This window comes from Hippocampus zosterae, chromosome 2, assembly GCF_025434085.1.
Source record: "Hippocampus zosterae strain Florida chromosome 2, ASM2543408v3, whole genome shotgun sequence".
Lineage (NCBI taxonomy): Eukaryota > Metazoa > Chordata > Actinopteri > Syngnathiformes > Syngnathidae > Hippocampus > Hippocampus zosterae.
In genome coordinates this window covers 13,595,611-13,616,063 of record NC_067452.1, presented here as the reverse complement: position 1 = coordinate 13,616,063, position 20,453 = coordinate 13,595,611, and the positions used below count along the sequence as shown (strand labels likewise).

Below are 20,453 nucleotides of genomic sequence, written 5' to 3'. Positions count from 1 at the left end.
CTTTGGCATTCAAATATTGGTTGCATTCATTCATTCATCTTCCGAGCCGCTTGATCCTCACTAGGGTCGCGGGGGGTGCTGGAGCCTATCCCAGCTGTCTTCGGGCAGTAGGCGGGGGACACCCTGAATCGGTTGCCAGCCAATCGCAGGGCACACATAGACGAACAACCATTCGCACTCACACTCACACCTAGGGACAATTTAGAGTGTTCAATCAGCCTGTCCTGTTTTTGGAATGTGGGAGGAAACCGGAGTACCCGGATAAAACCCACACAGGCTCAGGGAGAACTGGATGAGGTTTTTCAAAGAAATATTTTGCTCTGAGCATGCACTGACCAAATGTATTTCAATCTGCAATGTACCCCCGCTTACCAGCACACATGGACTTTTTTTCTTCATTATTTTTCCATTATCTTTTGTGTCTTGTGTCACATGCACAGAAGATAAATGCTTACTGTTCCATTTCGGTACACCACAGGTAGTCTTCTTTGCCGTTCATGATGACAGGAAGTCCCAACTTCCCCTGAATCATGGAATTGGATTTTGTTGTGATGGTTCGCACCTTGTCCAGCTGCACAAAAACACCAATTTGTGCAATTAGCAAGGCGTGTGCACAAGGGCTGAATGATTTGGACAAATAACCGAAGTGAATAATACTAAATAATGCAAAGAAACCTGTGGTGTTATCACTTCAACTTTTCATGTTTCTTCAAATAATGAGATGGAAATGTAAACTGGACTTAAGGATTCGCCTTTCTGATGTACAATAAATTCATTGCACAAATACAGTATAAATAGTATATACAGATGGTGTTCTTTTAAAAAAAATCTAGATTTGCGATTTGAAAACGTCATTCGACTTCAGTGTGATGTGCATTTGAATTGGATGAATTGTTCAGCATCAGTTATTTGCCGTTGCGGTGTGAAAGCTGCTCTTACCTTTGCCACACGGCCGACTTCCAAACAATCCTGAAGATTCAATTTTTGATCCAGAGAGGCCGTCAGCGGCCTGAAGAGTAAAACAAAACCACCTCTGTTTATTTTGTCAATATTGCAAAATGGATGCTCTGGCTACCGCACAATTTTAAGGTGGCGCTTTGACATACGAGAGACCCGACCGACTTTGGAACTTTCGAGATGCGAGCCGTACATCAGCTTCGACTGCTTTGACTTATTTAATGATGTGTCTGTTGCTTGGACACAAGGACGTGCTGTTGTATCAGGACTGTTCGAATTACGCGAGTTTGAATGAAACGTTTCTGTGTATCATGGATTAAAAGGAAGTGGACACGAGGCGAGTGGAACAAAAGAAATGGAGACAAAAATATGAACCTTATAAAACAAATTTTAAACGCCCGTTTAATCAACTTGTTTAAGTTGGATCACAACTGAGCATTTTAAGTGGTGTAATATAGGTCCTCAGCATACGTTAGATTATTTACTAACATATTGCCCACAAGAAAACCTGTATTAGACCCATTCAGTTGAATTGATAGATCAACCATAGAGGCATTAACCAAAATAAAAGACAGCGTTCCTCCTTGTTTTATTGTATTACTCACATAAAAAGGGGCATTAACAACACATCAGATACAGTTGAACTAAACACAAGAATTCTTACTAAAAATTCAGGAACGCCGCCACATAGCCATTTTGGAAATAGTTTATCATGGTTCATTCTATCAGAAACCTTAGTTGCATTAATAAAGCATAAAAATAGAGACAAATTGAGATTTGTGTTCTTTGAAAAAATCGTTTGGAGAGCATGGATAGAAAGGTCAGCATCCGGTACTTATTTTGAAGCCGAATTGGTTGTAAGAGCAAACGTTTTCAACTTAGCTAACAGGATTCTCTCCAGTACGTTCGTCAAGATACTGGCCAACGTAACAGGTCGATAACTTTCCATATTATTCCATTTCTAGCCTTGTCTTTAAGTACTGTACTTGTACTCACTTTGTGGCCATAATAGAGTGAGGCATAATACCAAAAAACAAGAAACATGGATAGCGGTGGGCTGTGTCTGTAGCTTGCATGATAATACTTTTTAAACTTACTCGAAATATATTTGAACAAAAAAATCTTGTTTAGTGGGTAAAAAACAACGTGCCCCAGCAAAGCTCAAGCGCCGAAGCAGAAGGAATCTGACTTTTCATACCTGTTCATGCCTGGCAGGTTTCCCCAGAAGTAGCGAGCTCGATGTGCAGGGCTAACAGTCACAGCATCAATGATGATTGGATTGCACTGAACGACGACAACAATGGGACAAGTTAGCACAGAGTGGTCCCCAGCGGCAGCAATCACATCCGATTACCTCCAGGAAACGACAGATGTCCGTCTTGTCTCTGGTGGACATGAACACCACGTTCTCAAAGAGCCAGAAGAACGGACGGTCGTCACCCTCCTTTGGCTTCAGCAGCGTCAAAATGCGGTAGAATTCAAAGAACAGCCTTCCGGTGCCCTCTGTTGGATCAACATTCAACCTCCAATGAGCTTATTTTCTCAAGTAGTGAAGCCCCCATGTGTTCCCCCGTCACTATTCACGTTTTCAATGTTGTGGGCTAACAGTAGCCCGATGGTACCGGGGAACTCCGGCGTGAATGAGTCGGGTCACCCGAAATTTACTGACGTTGGCCCGTTCGGATCATCACCAATTTAATAAATAAATAAAAAATACGATGAAATCAACACCGGATCTCTGCACTGTGAGGCGGACGTGCAAACCATTCCCCCATGGTGCCGCCTAAGTCATTTAATTCAATACATATTTTATTCGTAATCGGTAGATGAATAAGTTCTCAGAACTAGATTGGATCGGAATCAGCAGCAGCCTCAAAAAAATTCCATATGGGTCGAGGACCCATTTATCTGTGCTCTTTCTTGAACATTCTAAAATGCCACAAGATGTCACCAAAGCCCCAAATTAATGGGAAAGTAGCAATTGGTGTCAAGGAATTAAGTTGAAGTGATGCAGTGAAACTCCTCTAGAACGAAACCTACATGGGCGAAAATACCCCCTAATGTGAAAAATCTTCATGCATTAACACCGTTCCCATTCTACTGCTCCCCATATGATGAAAACCCCCCCGTTGCGTTATACGAAATCATTTTCTCTGCTCCAGCCTCGCGAAGACATTCACTACAACGAAGTCTAATCCAACAGCGACCTCTACTACTTCGTTGGGAAACGGCAACAGCAACCACCACACTGGTTTACATAGTGAACAATGTTTATTTCGCGCACAGCTGCGAGTTTCCTGAACGCAACATACTCATAGCTGCTCTGCCATTGGCTTACTGAGCATCATCCTGGCCTCCGATTGGCCAAGAGGGACCTCACTGTATATGTGTGTACATACTGAATCTAGATCCGTAGAAGATAGAGTGGAATGCATCCAATTAGCTGCTCAGAGTAAATTGCTTATGGCTCGACGGACATTCAAATAAACGAACGCTTCCTCGTATTTTCAAGGAAAATGCTTTACTTGTTATCATGCTAAAACCCTTACGCTAACCGGAGCGCTAATGAGAGAGAAGCGCTCCAGTTAGCGTAAGGTTTTTAGCCTTCGAGAGCTAACTATGGCCATCAAGGACTACGAAGCGTTCCGTGGCTGGCTTAAAAGTTCATTGCATGACATCAGCTGAGCAACACTGTCTTGGGTGGCGATCGAGGGGAGGTCGAGTCAGAGACGGTGAGATGGTGGAAAGAAAGGCCACCGGGTCCAAGAAGTATTTGTTATTGTTAGATTTAGACAAGCATGGACGTTGCATTGCTAAAATGGCTACAAAACGGACCTTTGGATGTCAAGCAGCTAAGACAAGAAGAGCTCTGATGCTGGAAGAGGGGGTAAAAGTGATCAACATGAAAGACGGAGCAAGCAAAATAAAAGACATTATCCAAGAAATTGATGTAAGTGAAAGTGAATGTAATGCAATTTCCTTCCCTTTTTTCTTCCTACACTGACAATATGAAGTGTCAAATAAGTGTGTGCTCATACCTATGAAGTATTGAAATAAAAATAAAGAGTACACATACGATTGTGTGTGTGTGTTTGTTTATATCTGAGATCAAATTTGCTACAGTGAAAAACCCCTTGTTGTGAAAAATTTCTTGCTGAAAGCATGATTTTGTTGTAGAGGAGTTTCACTGTACATCAACATAAAATTCAACGGTCCCGGGCGCAACAGTCAGAATCGGGCTTACCAAACAATCCTTTTCGCAGGGGATTGACCATAGAGAGGTCGTTGCACGGACTTCCTCCAATCAGCAGGTCAAATGGGCCCCATTCAGCCAGCTGTAACACAACCACTTCCTGCTTATTGGTTCATCCAAACCCTGAATAATGTTGTTTTCATGCATTGGACGCACATGTTTCCTCGTGATGGTGCGGACATCCTTGACATATTCGATCTTGCCCGCGTGCTTGATCATCCCGACAGCGATGGAATCCTCACAAATCTCTGAGGCGATGTATCGTTCCACCTTCAAGCCGAGGTCTTTGAGCACCAAATATCCTGTCAGGATGGAAAAAAAGAGCTGCTGACTGAAAATAGACACGCATTTTTGACTTTATAGGTCATCTCGCCATCTCATATCTTTAAGTGTCTCATATCTTTACTCAAAATGTGCAAAACAAATAAGTGAGCTTGAGGCATGAAGTACCATATTTTCCACACGATGAGGCGCACCTAGAAGCACTCCATTTTCTAAAGAGCCGCCTGTGCGCCGTGTAATCCGATGCACCTTTTATATGGATCAAAATTCAGATTTCTTGGATACAGTATTTTAAATGCTCTGTAAAGCGCTTTGTTGCAGCTGCAGTGGTTGTGAAATCTCTGTATAAGTAAAGCTGTATTGCATTGTATTCCTTTAGAGTAGCTCCATCTAGTGGCTGTGTAATGCAACCGCAGCCACTATTGTAGCTTCTATTCTAAACGCCTTATAATGCGGTGTGCTCTGTATATGAAAACCGTTTTAAAGTAGGCCATTCATTGAAGGTGCACCTGATACTACGAAGCGCCTTATAGTGCGGAAATTATGGTAGTACTACGTAATAATAATAATACATTTAAGCGCCTTTCAAGACACCCAAGGACACTGTACAAAAACAAAAAAACACAAAACATTACAGTATGTACGTACATACATAAAAAGGCACCTCAAATTATGAATTGAATTGGTTCCGTGAGCCTGTGTGTACCTTCAAACGTTCATAAGTGCATGAATGTTTCGCACTGAAATGAACGGAAATGCAATTAATCTGATCCGGTTCACCTTTTTGTTTTTGAACCAGTGTTGTGGTTGAAAGTCAATGTAAGGGAATACAGTATATAAAAAAGTTAAAACACTATTGTGAATTATGAGGCACGAAATGTGAATGCAGCCCAAGGATGCCTGAACAGCGTGCTCCTGATTTGATCTTAACTGACCTGTGGCAATGCCGTCAAAGAGCGACAGAACCTTCAGAGGCTTGCGTCTGTCTGCGGAGATGGCCGGGTAAACTCTGTGAGGCTCCTGGGAACAAACAAGTTGGTCAATGGAGGTGAAAAAAAAAAAACAACAATAAAAAAAACAACACATTTCATCTTAAACTTTCCAAAAGACACTGTAAACATTTCTAACATTAAAAAATGCAGGCATAAAATGTAGAGAAAATTATATTGTTTTAAAATAATATTGTTTGTGTCGTGCTGTCAAGTCTGTGTACATGCATGTGCCTTTCAGGGGCGCAGTCTAGGTCGGTGGCGTGCGGTGTCGGCGAGGTTATGTGATTGTCTGGGCCTGAGCGGTGGTTGACACCAGCTTCTGCGCTGGCACTCATTGTGTTTGTGTACTTTACTGTTCTCCTGGCATTCAAGAAACGGCTCTTCTTTCCCACATGCAAGGGCATTGCAACGAGTCTCGTGTACAGTAAAAACAAAGCAAAAGCAAAAAAATATATACAGTATATATTTATAAAACAAAGATTTCCGTGACAGACAGAACTATATCGGGATGTTCCACAACTGCAAACAATGAACGGTGCTATTCAGTAGCAAACTACACAATGAATATTATATATACTCTAAAGGTGTGATTTACTCAAAATCTAAAAAAGTGTGTACTAAATCACTCATTTGCTCCAGCAGGGTGCATAATTCAGCTGGGCGTGGTTTGAAAGGTTTTGAAATCACAAGTCAAGGATAATAGTTCATTCAACTACGGTATTCTTTAAGTTATTGTGAAAAGTAGTTTGGTGAAAAAGATAAAGCCTTTCAATATGTTAACATTACCGAGATATATTACATAGAACAAATTTAAATGTTTGATTTTCGCAAGCATTATAGAGGTTGCTGCAAATGATTTGCTTTTGTGAGCCACATAAAATGATGTGACGGGCCAGACGTGGGCCGTGTTTGATACCAGTGTCCTTCTTGTGATTGACAAACAAGTAAAGTCATTGAATCAAGAGTGGGCAATTAATTTTCCCAAACTGCCATGTGAGAAACTGAGACGATTGTCATTGTCATTCATCAAGCATGCTTAGATGAATTCTGTTCCTTTTTATATATTTATTTAAAGCATTTAATTATGTTGTTTTATGAAACTGCTACTTGTCCATACATGGAACAGTATGTTTTTAGAAATCGTAAATGGGCGGCCCGGTTGTCCAGTGGTTAGCGCATCAACCTCACAGTGCAGAGGTCGTGTGTTGGATCCCGGCTCCGGCCTTCCTGTGTGGAATTTGCATGTTCTCCCTGTGCTTGCGTGGGTTTTCTCTGGTTTCCTCCCACATTCCAAAAACATGCATTGCAGGCTGATTTAACACTCTAAATTGTCCCTAGGTATGATTGTGAGCGCAGATGGTTGTTTATCTGTGTGCCCTGCGATTGTCTGGCAACTGGTTTAGGGTGTCCCCCGCCTACTGCCCGAAGACGGCGGGCATAGGCTCCAGCACCCCCCGCGACCCTTGTGAGGATAAGCGGATCGGAAAATGGATAGAAATAAAAATGGTAAACAATATTCCAGAGTTGATTCCGATTTTTTTCATTGACTTAAGAAATCAAATTGCACGTACTGAATGAATATTTTTCTGTATCTACACCTCTCAGAAATTGCAAAATGACACACCAAGTCCTCTCCCAGGATCACGCGGGACGTCCAAAAACCCGCTGTAAAATGCGGATGTGGCGAAAAAAGACTGCAAACGACTTCTTGCCATCTGGGGAACTCACTTTTATAGAAAACACCACATAGGGAAAAGCATGTTTGTTTTGATTTATGGCCATTTCCTTCTTCCTCGCCAAATCACACTCACGAGGCCCTCATTATTCTTTTGTGAGCAGAGAAAATGATGTTCACATTTATCCATTTGTAAAGTTAGGCATTACATATCATATTGGAATGAATGTATACCTTATCAAGACATGCCAGGAAATGTCTATCCAATGTGACAAATTTTCATTATTTCATGTATAATACACCCACTCGTTTTATTAAAGAGAAAAAAATCTGTTTTGTTCTTGACGTAAAAAACTTTGAGGAAATCACACCACAACATTATGCATGACTGTCTATCATGTGGACATTTTGTGTGGTTCAATTCAAAATGATTGAAGGTCTTACTTGTCTCCAGGAAATCCTGTTGACAGGTACCTCCCACCGTGGACAGACTAGAAATCCGGACTCATGCAATTTTTGTGTAACTGGGAAACAAAGTGCGACACAGTATACTCACAAACTCCATGGCACTGTTGTTGGCAAAGAGGTCTTGGACCCTCACGCTCCAGTCGGGCCTTAGTTTGAGGTTTCCCTCACACTGGGCCGGCTGGCAAATGTAGCAGCTCCAGGGGTCGACATCTTTCAGCACGCGAAAGGTTCCCCGTCCCACCAGGATCTCCACACAGTCCTTACAGAAACATCTGCCATGGACACCACACAACGCAAATGGAGCTTTTGACACCAGTGAGCCAAGGGGAAGCTCGAAGAGCGGCTTTCCGCTCGTTGAAAAATTACAGCGAATACAACTCTTGTGTTACTTGATGCGCTTTCCTCTGTGTTGCTTCAGGTACCTTGAATAAATAACTTTAGTTTACTTATTACTCGATTTTATAATAAAATTAGAGCCAATATTAGCAAATGTGGAATGTGGGGGAAAAAAAGAAGAGGTTTGACGGCTCATTGGAAGAAAAAAAAATGTGGTTATTAGAAAGGAATGCACCGGGTGTTCCTGGCAAGAGAAACGCTACTTAAAAATGTAAATGCCGGTGCCTTGAGCTCCGTTTACCTGCAGCAGCTGGCGTTGCCACAAAGAATGACCTCCGTCCCCCCGCAGCACACGGTGCAGTACGATTGGTAGCCGTCTTCATCGTAGCGATACAGTGTTTCGATGAAGTTCTCCTGCGGAAAGTGAGCGTGATCAGCATTTTTTCAGTATGCATACTTTTAGTAACTTTGGTTTTTTTTTTTTGATGGTGTGCTGGGATTTTTTTTTGGGGGTGGGGGGAGTTTGTTCAATAAAGGTTGTGAAACCTGATGTTCAAGGCAGAGGCTTTGCCAACTGCACCGGAACGGGTCGAGGCACACGTTACACTCTGTCTTACCTTGCATTTGAAACAAAGACCGCCTTCAAACAATGGGTGCTGCACGACGATGTCAGCCGACCCGCAAGCCAAACAACAATCTGAAACAACAAGCCTGTCCTTAGAATTTGGCATGAAACAAGAAGAGACAGTATAAGACAGAAATCATGATGCTCAAGCAGGACTGACCTTTGATTTTTGTGCCTTTGTCCTTCAGCCTCTCAATTAAAGTGTCTGGAAGTGAAATGTCACAGCAAATCAGTCAAATGTAATAACAGTTGCAGTTTTTTTCACAACTACTTTTCATCATTACAGCTATTTTTCTCAGTGTACCGAATCGAGCCTCTTTGTGTTCATCTACGTATGGTTGTCGACCAGCTTTAGATTTAGAGTGGCCATAGAATTGCGTCACCGTGGTTCAGTGGCTCTGCGTCATCTTTTCTCAATATCGCGACACACCCATTCTTCTACTTACGTCAACACTTTTTGTATTTATACCATACCATATCTGTTCAAGTGTGAGGTGCCTAAACTTGTCTAACTCCCTGCGTGTTAGCGTTTGCAAAATTCTCTGTCTAATCTTTGTCTTCTATTTAAAAGATGTGTTCATGTCGAACACGATGTGATGCAACATCATCATCTACAGCTGGGGGAGACTCTCTTCCGTGCATCCCCGTTGAAAAACATACTTGAGGAATATATTAGATGGTGGCAGGAATCACATGGATTCCTGATGACAAATAGAAATTTTCACAGCAGTCAATAAATTACATCCCGCAACTCTTTGACCGTGCGTAGGTGTGTGTGCATGGTTGTTTGTCCGTGTTTGCCCTGCCATTGACTGATGACCAGTCTAGGGTGTACCCTACTCATGTCTCCTAAGGTTAGCTGAGATAGGCTCCTGCTTGACAGCCAATCACAAGAGAACCAAAGTGATAACTTGACGCTGACTGAGGATGAATAGGTGGACGCACCTCTTGTGAAAATGTAGTTGGAGGTGCTTGCTCGACTCTTAAAAGCATGTTTCCTTTTCACAGGCGGCTGGTAGTCAGAATGAGCAGAGTCTGAATTGGACATTTGGACAGCATCTTGATCAACTAAAGGAAAGAAGACAGGGGGGAAATGTTTGTCAGAAGTGTCTTTAAGAAACAATTGTATGGAATAGAAAGGTGCCCAATCTGGTGACCTGGTGGCGTGCACACTTACCAGACGGTGCGAATCCCTGCGGTCCTGATGGCAGAAATCCTTTCATTGCCCAGTCCACCATCAGATTAAGTTCTTTTTCTTTATCGTCTTTTGCCTCTTCAAAGGACTTTTCACAACGTTCACTTGCCAGCTGCAGGTTATACTTGGGGATTAGCATGCACTCAATCTGATGTAACAAGCATTTTACAGACAGCAGTCTGGACAAAAGGTATGTTCTCTTAGTTTATTTAGTGCGGGAGGATGGGGGACATTTGCCCGCAAATAGAGAAAAGGGAGGCATCTCCCCCCCCCCCCCCAAATTCTTGAATTAGCGGAGATATACAGTAATCCCTCGTTTATCACGGTTAATGGGGACAAAAGCCACCCGCGATAAACGAAAATCCACGAAGTAGCGACCCCCCCCATATAGGTACATGTACATAATATTTATAAGGCCAAATCTAATGATATACATGTATTTATAAGTACATTTTTAAGTAATTAACATGACTTAATGCTGAATACTAATAGATTTAAACATAAGTATAAGTTAGGTTAGTTTATCAAGAACAAAATACAGTAAACATATACATGTAGTACTGTATGTTGCTCTATGTGACTCGCTGTTTTGCTGACTTTCGCTGCTTCTCACAGACCTTTTGCGGACTTGAAAGTATGAATATGTTTGAAAAAATCCGCGAAGCACTGGAGCCGCGATAAATGAACCGCGAAATAGCGAGGGATCACTGTACTGCCATTAATCATTTTTCACAGAAAACAAGGGCTGCCACCCCCCACCCTCCTAAAAATTCATTCATTCATTCATTCATCTTCCGGACCGCTTGATCCTCACTAGGGTCGCGGGGGGTGCTGGAGCCTATCCCAGCTGTCTTCGGGCAGTAGGCGGGGGACACCCTGAATTGGTTGCCAGCCAATCACAGGGTACACAGAGACGAACAACCATCCACGCTCACACTCACACCTAGGGACAATTTAGAGTGCTCAATCAGCCTGCCACGCATGTTTTTGGAATGTGGGAGGAAACCGGAGCACCCGGAGAAAACCCACGCAGGCCCGGGGAGAACATGCAAACTCCACACAGGGAGGCCGGAGCTGGAATCGAACCTCTGCACTGTGAAGCCGACGTGCTAACCACTGGACTACCGGGCCGCCCCTCCTAAAAATCATATTTTTAAATATTTTAAATACATTGGGTGAATAGGTTAACAGTATATTATAGGAAAACAGTGAATAGGTTAATCGCAAGGTGCCAAACTGCAAGTATTCGGAGCTCCACTGAATGCCATGTCTTTACATACAACAAGGAAAAGGCAACATGTTCAGAGAAAACAACATACAATACAATACATGCTGATTTATGTCGCGCTTTCACAACAGCGGCAGCTGTAACAAAGCGCTTAACAAAACAGTTAACATAAAGTAAAATAATAAACACAACACATAACATAAAACACGGACAGTCATGCAGAGTATAACCCTGGTGAATTTTGAGGGAGGAATAACTGAGGAAATGTTGCACACAAAATAACGGCAGTAGATAAATTTGTTAAAAGCAAGCTACTCTACTTTATAAAAAAGTGTGTGCAAACTAGAGGCAAAACATGTATTGTCATTATATCACAGGCTATATGTGAACATTCAAGATATTAATACCGTACAATCACCTATATAGATTTTCAAGTGTGGCACTTGATGCCATTTTAGTCGCGGGTATTAAGGGGAAAGTTTATGTCACTGGAGGAACACAAAAAGAGAGAGAGGGAAGAGGAAGAACTAACTATACTATTGGGAACTCTTGGGAGAGGAAAACCATACAGAGAAGTGAAAAGGATGGCAGGAGATAAAGAAGAGTAGGAGGAGGACTGAAGAATGTATGTTTGCCAAACAATGGTGCAGCTTCAATCACCTCCTTGGTGTCTGAACTGCTTCGCCCAGACTTTGTCTTCTTGTTGCGCTCCATCTTCACTGACCCTTCCTGTCTGGATCTGCGCAATTCGTGCTCGGTGAATTTGGCCCGCATGGATATACTCTTGGCGTGCTCTTTGGGGTGCATCCTTCTCAAATGGTTAAACAAGTTTGTCGTGTTGCCCCTGCACGTTTTAACATTCCCCCTGCACACTTTGCAGAGCACGAGGGTTTGAGCACTGTCATCTGGCTCGAAACCAAACCATTCCCAAATCACAGAGTACGAGCCCCTTTTGGGCACTAAATTCGCTTTGGCAGACATACTGACTTTTGTGCGCAAAGGATAATAATTCACCGTTTGCTATGTCCAATTACTTATGTCCCACTAAACCAGGGGTGCCCAAACTTTTTGGATCGAAGATCTACTTTTTGATCAACTAACCTCACGGGATCTGCCCTTACCGGCGCGCGCACGCACACACAAATTTAAGATTTACCTGCTTTATTTCATTTTTTAAATATTTTTTTAGTGAAAATGAGACTGATTAGTGTACAGTGTATATTAACACAAAAAAATATATTACTAACATGTACAAAGACACACAAATGGTTGTTTGTTTTTTTTCTTCTCGACACTCCTCGGATCTACTTGGGACCCGTCTTAGATCTACCGGTAGATCAGGATTTACCTAATGGGCACCCGTGCACTAAACAGTACTAAGTTCTGTTTATTGTAAAATATTTATCTTTACTGTTTGGTTTGACTAATTAGTTTTGTCCCACTAAATTATCTTTGACATACAGTACAAGTGTTGTACATTGTCATGTAATAAAAGGTAATAATTGACAAGACTTTTTAGTATGTCCACTTAGTTCCCCCCCACTAAAATGAACTAAATAATTCAGGATCGTAATTAAGTGTTTCTGTTTAGTCTTTGCAATTCGCTTTGCCCCACTAAAACACATTTAATTCTGCTTTTTAAAATATTAGTTTTACATTGTTTGCTTTGTCCAATTAGTTTTGTCGTACTAAATCGTATTTGACCAACATCATGAAAATTATTTTATGAGGTAATGATGTACAGTTGCGGTTTGGTTTGTCGAATTAGTTTTGTCCGACGAAAGTGTTTAAAAATCGATTTATTCAAAGATAATCATTGACGAGACTGATTAGTTTGTCCATTTTCTTTTGGCCAATGTCACTGCAACCAATCAGGAATCAGTAAAGTTCACGCGAATTGGGAAATTTTAAACCCGTCATGCTCAATCTCGAGTAGCGGGGACAGAAACAGATGATATGAAGGCACGAGTTGTAAACGACTTCTTTCTCCTGCTTTCCTCCATGCGGACGACACGGGACGGAGACTTTACCCGTTTTTAAATCGTTAACGACACGTAAAACGATCGGAAAAATCAGCGCGTGAGTTCGCCTTACTATTACAGTCGGCGAAGACGTGTCAATTCAAATTAGTCGAACACATGGAAATATATTTTCGATCAACTTTCATTGAAAATCGCAGCGATCGGTGGCTTTGTCTCCCTTCTTTGACCGGCCTTGAGAGCGCAGAAGTGGTTGAGGCTCCCCGGCGATCCGCTCCACGAGGCACGTGAACGCAACCATCCAGACTCTCTCGATGTTCGAATCGCGCTTCTTTGGAAAGGGACAAATTTGCGATGATGTTCTCAATTCGAACCTACTCAAGGTGTTTTTCTCAGTGGCCCTTCGGCGGAAGTGAGGGGAAAAGGCTGCCGGAAGAGTGGGTGGCTAGGGAGGGGGGTGCAAGAGACCCTGTGCAAAGGGGGGGTCGAACGAAGTCGGACAAAGACTGGACTCGCTGCATTCTTTTTTCTGCTTTCGCTCCTTTTGACTAGTACAGCCAAAGGAACGCGCTGGGTCATGAAGTCACAAATTAACATATCGTGTTTGTGACTAATTGAAAACGAAGTTTGTTTATTTATTTGTTTAGTTTAAAAATAGTATTTGATTTTATGATGCGGTCCACTCTACTTCACGTTCTTTGCCGAATGTATTAATACAAATTGTCCTCACTTTTAACACCTAACCCCTTTACATAGATTGAACAAAAGTTGTATATTAATTATATTATTGAATTTGGGTGTCAGGTACCCACAACACTTGTGGGGGTAAGCGGTTAAGAATGGATGGAGGGAATTTAACATGATGCAAAAAGTACGTAAGAACAATAAAATGCAGGCCCCTTTGCTCACAGTATATTGCAGGCATTGGGCATAATCCTTGCGTCACCAAAACATCAGTAAACAATCAAACCGGCACATTTGAGTCATTCACATTGTGTCGTCGAGTCGAACAAAGCATTTTCAACACTTTATATTGGTCAGGAATTTGTGAAAATAACACACGCACACTCTCTCCAAACTCACTCGTCATCTTGGGATCAACCGGACTTGCACACTGATTGCGCCGCAGTTTTGGTGGCCCGTGCCTAGGAAGGATTTCACAGACTTCATTGGGGCCTGCTCAGCCTGCGCTTGTGGCAAGACATCTCGTCAGCCTCCTGCAGGTCTGCTTCGACCACTCCCGGTACCGTCTTACACATGGTCTCACATATCACTCTGTTTGATAACTGCTCTGTCCACGTCTCATGGAAAGTCTGTCATTGTCACTGTGGTGGATCGATGCGCACTGCATTCCACCAACCAAGCTCCTGTCATCGTTGGAGACCGCCCAACTATTGATCAAGCATGTCTTCCTCATCCATGGAATCCCGGTCGATTCCGTCTCCGACTGGGGTCAAGAGTTCGGCTCACAAATCTGGAGAAAATTTTGTAGAGCCATGGGAGCAACTACCATCCGCCAATCAATGGAGGGACAGATAGGGCTAATCAGGACCTGGAGGCTGGCCTTCGCTGTGTCTACATGGAGCAACCGACGTTGTGGGCTGCCCATCTGCCATGGGTGGGTGATGCCCTCATCTCGTCATTGTTCATGTCAGATTATGGCTATCAACCGCCTCTGTTCCCGTCTCAGTAGGGTCAACTCAACTCTCAACTCAACTGTATTTATAGAGCACTTTCAAACAGACATTGCTGCATACAAAGTGCTGTCCATGGAGCAACTAACATATATAGAAGGTCGGATGGACCTTCTCTCTCACATAGTGTGGAGGGAGACCAGAGCAGCTCAGTCCGCAATCGGCGATCAGAGACGACGTCTGGCACCGAGTCACCTACCAACCGGGATCTACATCTGGTGGGGTCTTCACATTAATTAGGGCCATTATACATTGGACCTTTCTAGGTGGAGGCTGTCATCAACCCCGTTTCCATGCGATCCTGTCTACCACCTACCTTTAAGATCCATCCTGTGTTCCACATCTCCCTGCTGAAACAAGCTGAATCATGTCCACTTGCTCCTCCATCCGCCCGTCCACGCCTTATCGACGGTGACCCGGTATACAGAGTGAAGGAGATTTTAGACTCCAGGCACCGGGGCAGGGGTATGCACTATCTGCTCAATTGGGAAGGTTTTGGGCCAGAGGGTGTGTGGGGTCCCTACTCCTGGATTCCCTCCTTTGGGACTTACACTCAGCATGCCGTCGAAACCAGGTGGTCCGCTGGGGGGGTAGGGGGGGGGGGGGCGTCCATTGAGGGGACTGTCATGTCTTGATCTGTTTGTGTGTTTTGGTTTACAGCTCCAGTTGGAGCGGAGGACGTTGCCATCAGCGATGCAGCTTTCTTGCATTTTGTAACCAGCCTCCTGGACTAATCAAGGACTGCTTTGCGCTCATGCTGCTGTCAGATTATTCGCCTTGCTCTTGTTCTACGTACCAAGTGCAATTTTCTCGCCAATCTTGTTTTCCGTTCTTGCCCCAGTCTTTGTTAGTTATTGTTATTGTACTATTTACTTTCTTTTTTCGAGCACGGTCTGTTTTGTGTTTCATTCGTTATTGGATTTACATGTCCTTTTGACAAGCAATTTACATAGTTCGTTTTTACCCCTTGCCTTGTGCATGCGCATTTTGTTATCCAGGGGTTTTCTGGTCCTGCTGGGCAGCGATCACATTTGTACTTTGTCAGTCTTGTGACCTTTGTTGTAAATAAACCTTTTTTTGTCAAGAGATTTTTATCCTTGTCTACATTTTTGGGATACACCCTTTTCCGGATTATTCCAGAACGTGACAGACAGCAGGTTGATTTTACTCTCTCACCTCGATGACCTGGAAGATGGCGACCTTGTAGGTGGCCACGCTGGCAAATGAATTTTTGCAGAAACATTCGGTGAAATCCCGAAAAGGCATCAAAGCTTCCGTGTGGATCTGTGAAAGAAAGTCCGTTTGTGTAGACTTGAGATTCACTTCTGCAGCACGTGAATATAATTAAAATAGCACGGCAGCAGTCAAACCTTGGAGAAGGTTCCATCTCCAAACCATTCGACCCGCCGCAAACCTTGTGGTGAAAATTTGGTTTTCCAAGGAATCACCAAGCCGGGCCACCAAGCGAAGCCCTCCACTTTCCCCCATACGAGCTCGCCAATCAAAAAACCTTTCCCATCCTGGGGGTTGGGGGGGGGGGGGTGGGAATCAAATGTTTTACATTTGATCTCAACGGGGCTCAAGATATTTTCAGTGCTAAGTCCAACTGTCTTTTGAACTTTTAGACTGACCTGGTAATTGGCTTTCCGTCGCCCTTTGTGCGCTTTATGCCTGGGTGACGTCTTTTCCGCCTGAAAGTTAGAGGAGAAAAAAAATCAGCATATCATAAGTTGACCTTAAACTAGGTCCCAAATGTGTGCATCGCTAACCTGAATTTGTATTTGTTTGTTTTTTTAAAAAAGGGAAACATATTTTCATCAGACCAGTATGAAACTTCCTCGCATATCATTAGTTACAGATTGGTTGTGAGCCCACTGGTGGTATATTCATGACACTGCAAGATGCAAAACTCCAAGTGCACAAGTGAACAAATAGAAAAAAAAGAAATTGGGTGTGTGTAAATAGTACCATTTAAAAAAAACAGTAAGCTCTGTTGCATGATTAAAGTCCACTTTCCACTGGTGATGTGGTAAAGCTCTTTTATCGTAAACCTTGATGGCTCTGTAATAGAACTGTTTAAAGGGCTTTCGTAATTGTTTGTGAAACAAGATTCCAGGTGGGCGAAGCTCAAACAGTGGAGATGTTTTTTTGCCATATCAGATGTTTTTTTTTTGGTGTTCCTGGCTTTTTATTTATTTATTTTTTTACATGTTTGTTGAAGGTGAGTTGCAAGTCTGAAATGACTGAGAAGTACTTTTGTTGTTCATCTGCAATTTTTCACTGGCCAATGCCGCCGATATCTGCCGTAGTGTTGCATGGTTTCCATTTGCGGTGACATATTCAAAAGTGTCGGATTCCTTTGAGTTGCAATCGTACATTTGCGACAGTGGCAGTAACGCAACAATCACAGTGCCCATCACTGCACTTACAAGTCTGGAAGCGACGTCGCCCTCAGCCTGAAACACTGTGCGCGCTTGTGGCTTCTGGCGTAAACTGCAATGCCAGTCAAGACCTCCCCTCGTGGCCCCCTGAGGGATAACCAATTACACCCTAAGTTTGTGGTCGGAAATCAGGCAATACAGTATTGCATATGCATACAGCCTAAGCATGTTTGGCACGCTATTTGATAGCAGGAGCAACATGACTAGCGGCCACCATCTTCTGAGATGGAACGAACTCTTCAAAAAGCTCAAAAGTCCCACCTTTAAAAAAAAAGAAATAAATAAAAAGATGGGGAATAAAAAGCGATTCTATTCCATTTATGCCATTGACCGGTAAGTTGAGTTTTTAGGGCAAGTGAAACCGGTTGAAATATTTTGACATGTTTACTTGGGGAAGCCATATTGGTGGGAAGTATGTCAGCCAATCGGAGAAGGGCTTCCACAAGTACAAACCAAACCCAAGGGTCCAAGATATATATCGGGAAATCATCAAGTTGTACTGTATGACTCACAGTTGGAGGCATTTTTGGAGCAGGTTTTCAATATGTAAATCCAGACAAAAACATTACCCCCCCCCCAAAAAAAAAAACTGATTGGTGAGCAAAGTTAAGCTTGTTATTCATAATTTTCCGACAAATGCCGAAGTTCCCCTAATAATCTCCCACAGCACCCAGGTTGGAAAGTGATGTCTGAGTAGCAGTCCCTAACCAGCGGGTGCCAAATGACATTTAATGTTCACAAAATGACATTCATCCATTTCAGCCATCACACACAGTTGACACAAAGGAGGACGGTCGCGTAAGTGGTATTTGAAGAAAAGAAAAGGAAATGTACCCTTTTGCCAGAATCGCCGTTCTCTCCAAGAGGGCTGTCATGTATGTTCAGGTCTAAGGAAGTAAAGCAAAACAGACACTATCATTGTGTTCATGGCACTATATTCGCTTTTAGTCTCCTCAAAGTACACCTGCACCAGTTTTACAGCTTGCTGTCACTGGCTTGGCTTTCAGATCCTTTGCAGACAAATATTTGTAGTGTCTAGTGCACAGGTGTCAAACCCAAGGCCCGGGCGCCAGATGTGGCCCGCCACATCATTTTAAGTGGCCCGCGAAAGCAAATCAAAGATGAAAACTTCAATGATGCTTGCTAAAATCTGTACCAAAATCTCAAATTTCCATATGTAATAAATCGGTGACATATTGTAAGCATTGTCTTGTGACCAAACCCATCATTACAATAGTATACAATAGAATAAAACATTATTCGTGACTTCTTTATATAGTTTTAGTCATAACCCCCCTCCAAGGGAAACAGTACCTATCATGTGGGCCGCAACAAAAATGAGTTTGAGACCCCTGGTCTCGTGTGACTTTTGCAAATATCTGTACATGGAGATTTTACTCGGCAAAAATATACTTACTAGACCGTACTTGTGCTTCTTACCTTTTAACTTTGTAAGGGCGACGTGACATGGCTTTAAATATCTCATATAGACCTCATTTTGTTCTGAAAATAAAATGGAATAGATATGATGGTACTTCAATAAGCATAGATCCAAAATCATTGCATGCCACCATTTTTGTTTGATTTACAAACTACTTTTATACATTTTTTAAAAAGTTGGACCATATAGTCAATTAGATTCAATACAAAATGAATAAATTCAAGGGTGGCATCGCCGTGTCTCCAAAAACATTTCAAATGAAACCATTTCAAAGGGTTCAAAGACAATAATGCCACTGCAGTTTTTTTTAACTTACCAGTGACTGTGTTACCTTGTGGGATTTTTTGCTTATCGGGACTGTCTGACATGCGTTCACCGTTGCTCTCTATTGAGCATTCACTGTCAAACAGAGATTCGTCATCTGCAATTCCCGGGGTCTCAACCTGGAAATAAGAGGATTCATTTCAAAATGCACAGAAAAGAATCAAGTGATGCATATTATGCAGTAGTATAGTGTTTATTATGCATAGTATCACGTGTCTTTAAATCCCATCCCCAGCTGTAGTTGTCCCACGCAGAGCGTACCGTATTGTAGTTTGACAATAGTTTTGCAATGACGCCGTGCATGCATGTGAAAATTTGATGAGACGCCGGCTTGGTTTGAATCTCTAGTGTAGATTAATTTTGCTTTCATCGTGAACAACATGACGAAGGAGTAAAAATTGACGACGGATGTTTTACTGTCTGCGAGCTCTGCTTGATATGTGATGTGTGAAACACAAGCAGTCTAACCAAGCTTCTCTCGTGTTTGTCATCGAGGTGCAACAATTAGTTGATTCATTAACAACTGATTATTAGTTGATCACTATTTTGACAATCAGTTAGGGCCATTCTTTAATTTAAAATTAGCCAAAATACTTTGCATTCCCTGGCAATGAAATGGTTGTGAGGGAATGCAAAGTTTTTTTTGTCTTCTTCCATGTCATTTAGGGTTTCCATACAAGGAATGTCATGGCAAAAAAGTCTTCTTTAGTGTCCTTGTTGAGCATCGCCAAAATAAATACTAAGAGTGTTTCTGAATCAACTTAAAGGACACCTTTATGTTGTCGAGTGGCTCGGCTTTCTTGAGTTCACAGTCCAGATCAGCAGAGTCCAGTCTTGTGCTGTCTAGGGAATTGAAAATGCGATTCCATTTCATGCTGTGATCAAAAGTATAAGCCACAACCTCGTGTTACTGTCACAGAGGATGGCGAAGAATGAAATTACTTTTTGTACGGTGCTTGGATGGCATATACAGGCTGATGTCACGGTTGTTCCGAGCGTTGACGGCATCGTATTCTTCATCCGTCACGTTGGCTGTGTAGAAGGCTTTAAACCATAACAGGAACTCTAAGTTGATTTTAATATCCCCTCTTATGAGTTCATCGGATGGAATGCTCTAAAGGAAAAGAAAATGTGACACGTTTTAGCTCTTGGACTGGCATCCTCAGGTGAAATATCACAATCGGCACACCGATCTTAAAAAGTGGAATCCATCCCCCCCGACAATCACGGGTGGGGTTACGCTCCAGAGTGGCACCAATAATCAAGGAAAGCAGAAACGTAGAAATAGTCTATTTTAATACACTCTGGAATTTTTTATGGCATTTCTATCATTTCAAATGTACGGTCTTTAAACACACATTTAAAACAATATGAATATGTTTCAAATGCCCCAATTACATTTTTTTGGGCACCTGAGTCAGAGTCGTAGGACATAGAGCGCAGGTGTGTTTGGTGTAAAAACAGAAGTATCTTCGTTTTGGTGCGCAGTTTTGTATGGTTGACCATTTTGGGGAATTTGGCCATGCTGGGGGTTCGGGTGGTCCGCATGTGTTTTCTTTTACA

General features: G+C 42.5%; 1 protein-coding gene and 1 long non-coding RNA gene across 5 annotated transcripts in view; one reads left to right on the top strand and one right to left on the bottom strand.

The window, feature by feature from the left end:
* The window catches only part of LOC127595937 (DNA (cytosine-5)-methyltransferase 3C-like), a 28,438-nt gene that overhangs the window by 2,473 nt on the left and 5,512 nt on the right, over positions 1 to 20,453 (bottom strand). For 3 of the 4 annotated variants that reach the window (XM_052057974.1, XM_052057977.1, XM_052057978.1), the window contains 22 exons: positions 19,833 to 20,004; positions 19,663 to 19,733; positions 18,883 to 19,009; positions 18,566 to 18,628; positions 17,960 to 18,012; positions 17,114 to 17,212; positions 16,316 to 16,375; positions 16,055 to 16,204; positions 15,861 to 15,968; positions 9,766 to 9,895; positions 9,534 to 9,656; positions 8,749 to 8,793; positions 8,581 to 8,660; positions 8,265 to 8,377; positions 7,716 to 7,899; positions 5,428 to 5,512; positions 4,367 to 4,512; positions 4,202 to 4,292; positions 2,312 to 2,460; positions 2,156 to 2,241; positions 940 to 1,009; positions 456 to 571 (listed from right to left, as the gene is read on the bottom strand). In XM_052057974.1, coding sequence (XP_051913934.1) covers positions 456 to 571; positions 940 to 1,009; positions 2,156 to 2,241; positions 2,312 to 2,460; positions 4,202 to 4,292; positions 4,367 to 4,512; positions 5,428 to 5,512; positions 7,716 to 7,899; positions 8,265 to 8,377; positions 8,581 to 8,660; positions 8,749 to 8,793; positions 9,534 to 9,656; positions 9,766 to 9,895; positions 15,861 to 15,968; positions 16,055 to 16,204; positions 16,316 to 16,375; positions 17,114 to 17,212; positions 17,960 to 18,012; positions 18,566 to 18,628; positions 18,883 to 19,009; positions 19,663 to 19,733; positions 19,833 to 20,004 — 2,321 coding nt within the window. The remainder of the gene's footprint in view (positions 1 to 455; positions 572 to 939; positions 1,010 to 2,155; positions 2,242 to 2,311; positions 2,461 to 4,201; positions 4,293 to 4,366; positions 4,513 to 5,427; positions 5,513 to 7,715; positions 7,900 to 8,264; positions 8,378 to 8,580; positions 8,661 to 8,748; positions 8,794 to 9,533; positions 9,657 to 9,765; positions 9,896 to 15,860; positions 15,969 to 16,054; positions 16,205 to 16,315; positions 16,376 to 17,113; positions 17,213 to 17,959; positions 18,013 to 18,565; positions 18,629 to 18,882; positions 19,010 to 19,662; positions 19,734 to 19,832; positions 20,005 to 20,453) is intronic. The other variant, XM_052057976.1, reaches the window with a different exon arrangement.
* LOC127596109 (uncharacterized) lies at positions 13,820 to 15,768 on the top strand. Its single transcript, XR_007961396.1, has 2 exons — positions 13,820 to 14,608; positions 15,345 to 15,768. It is a non-coding gene; the product is annotated as an uncharacterized LOC127596109 (long non-coding RNA).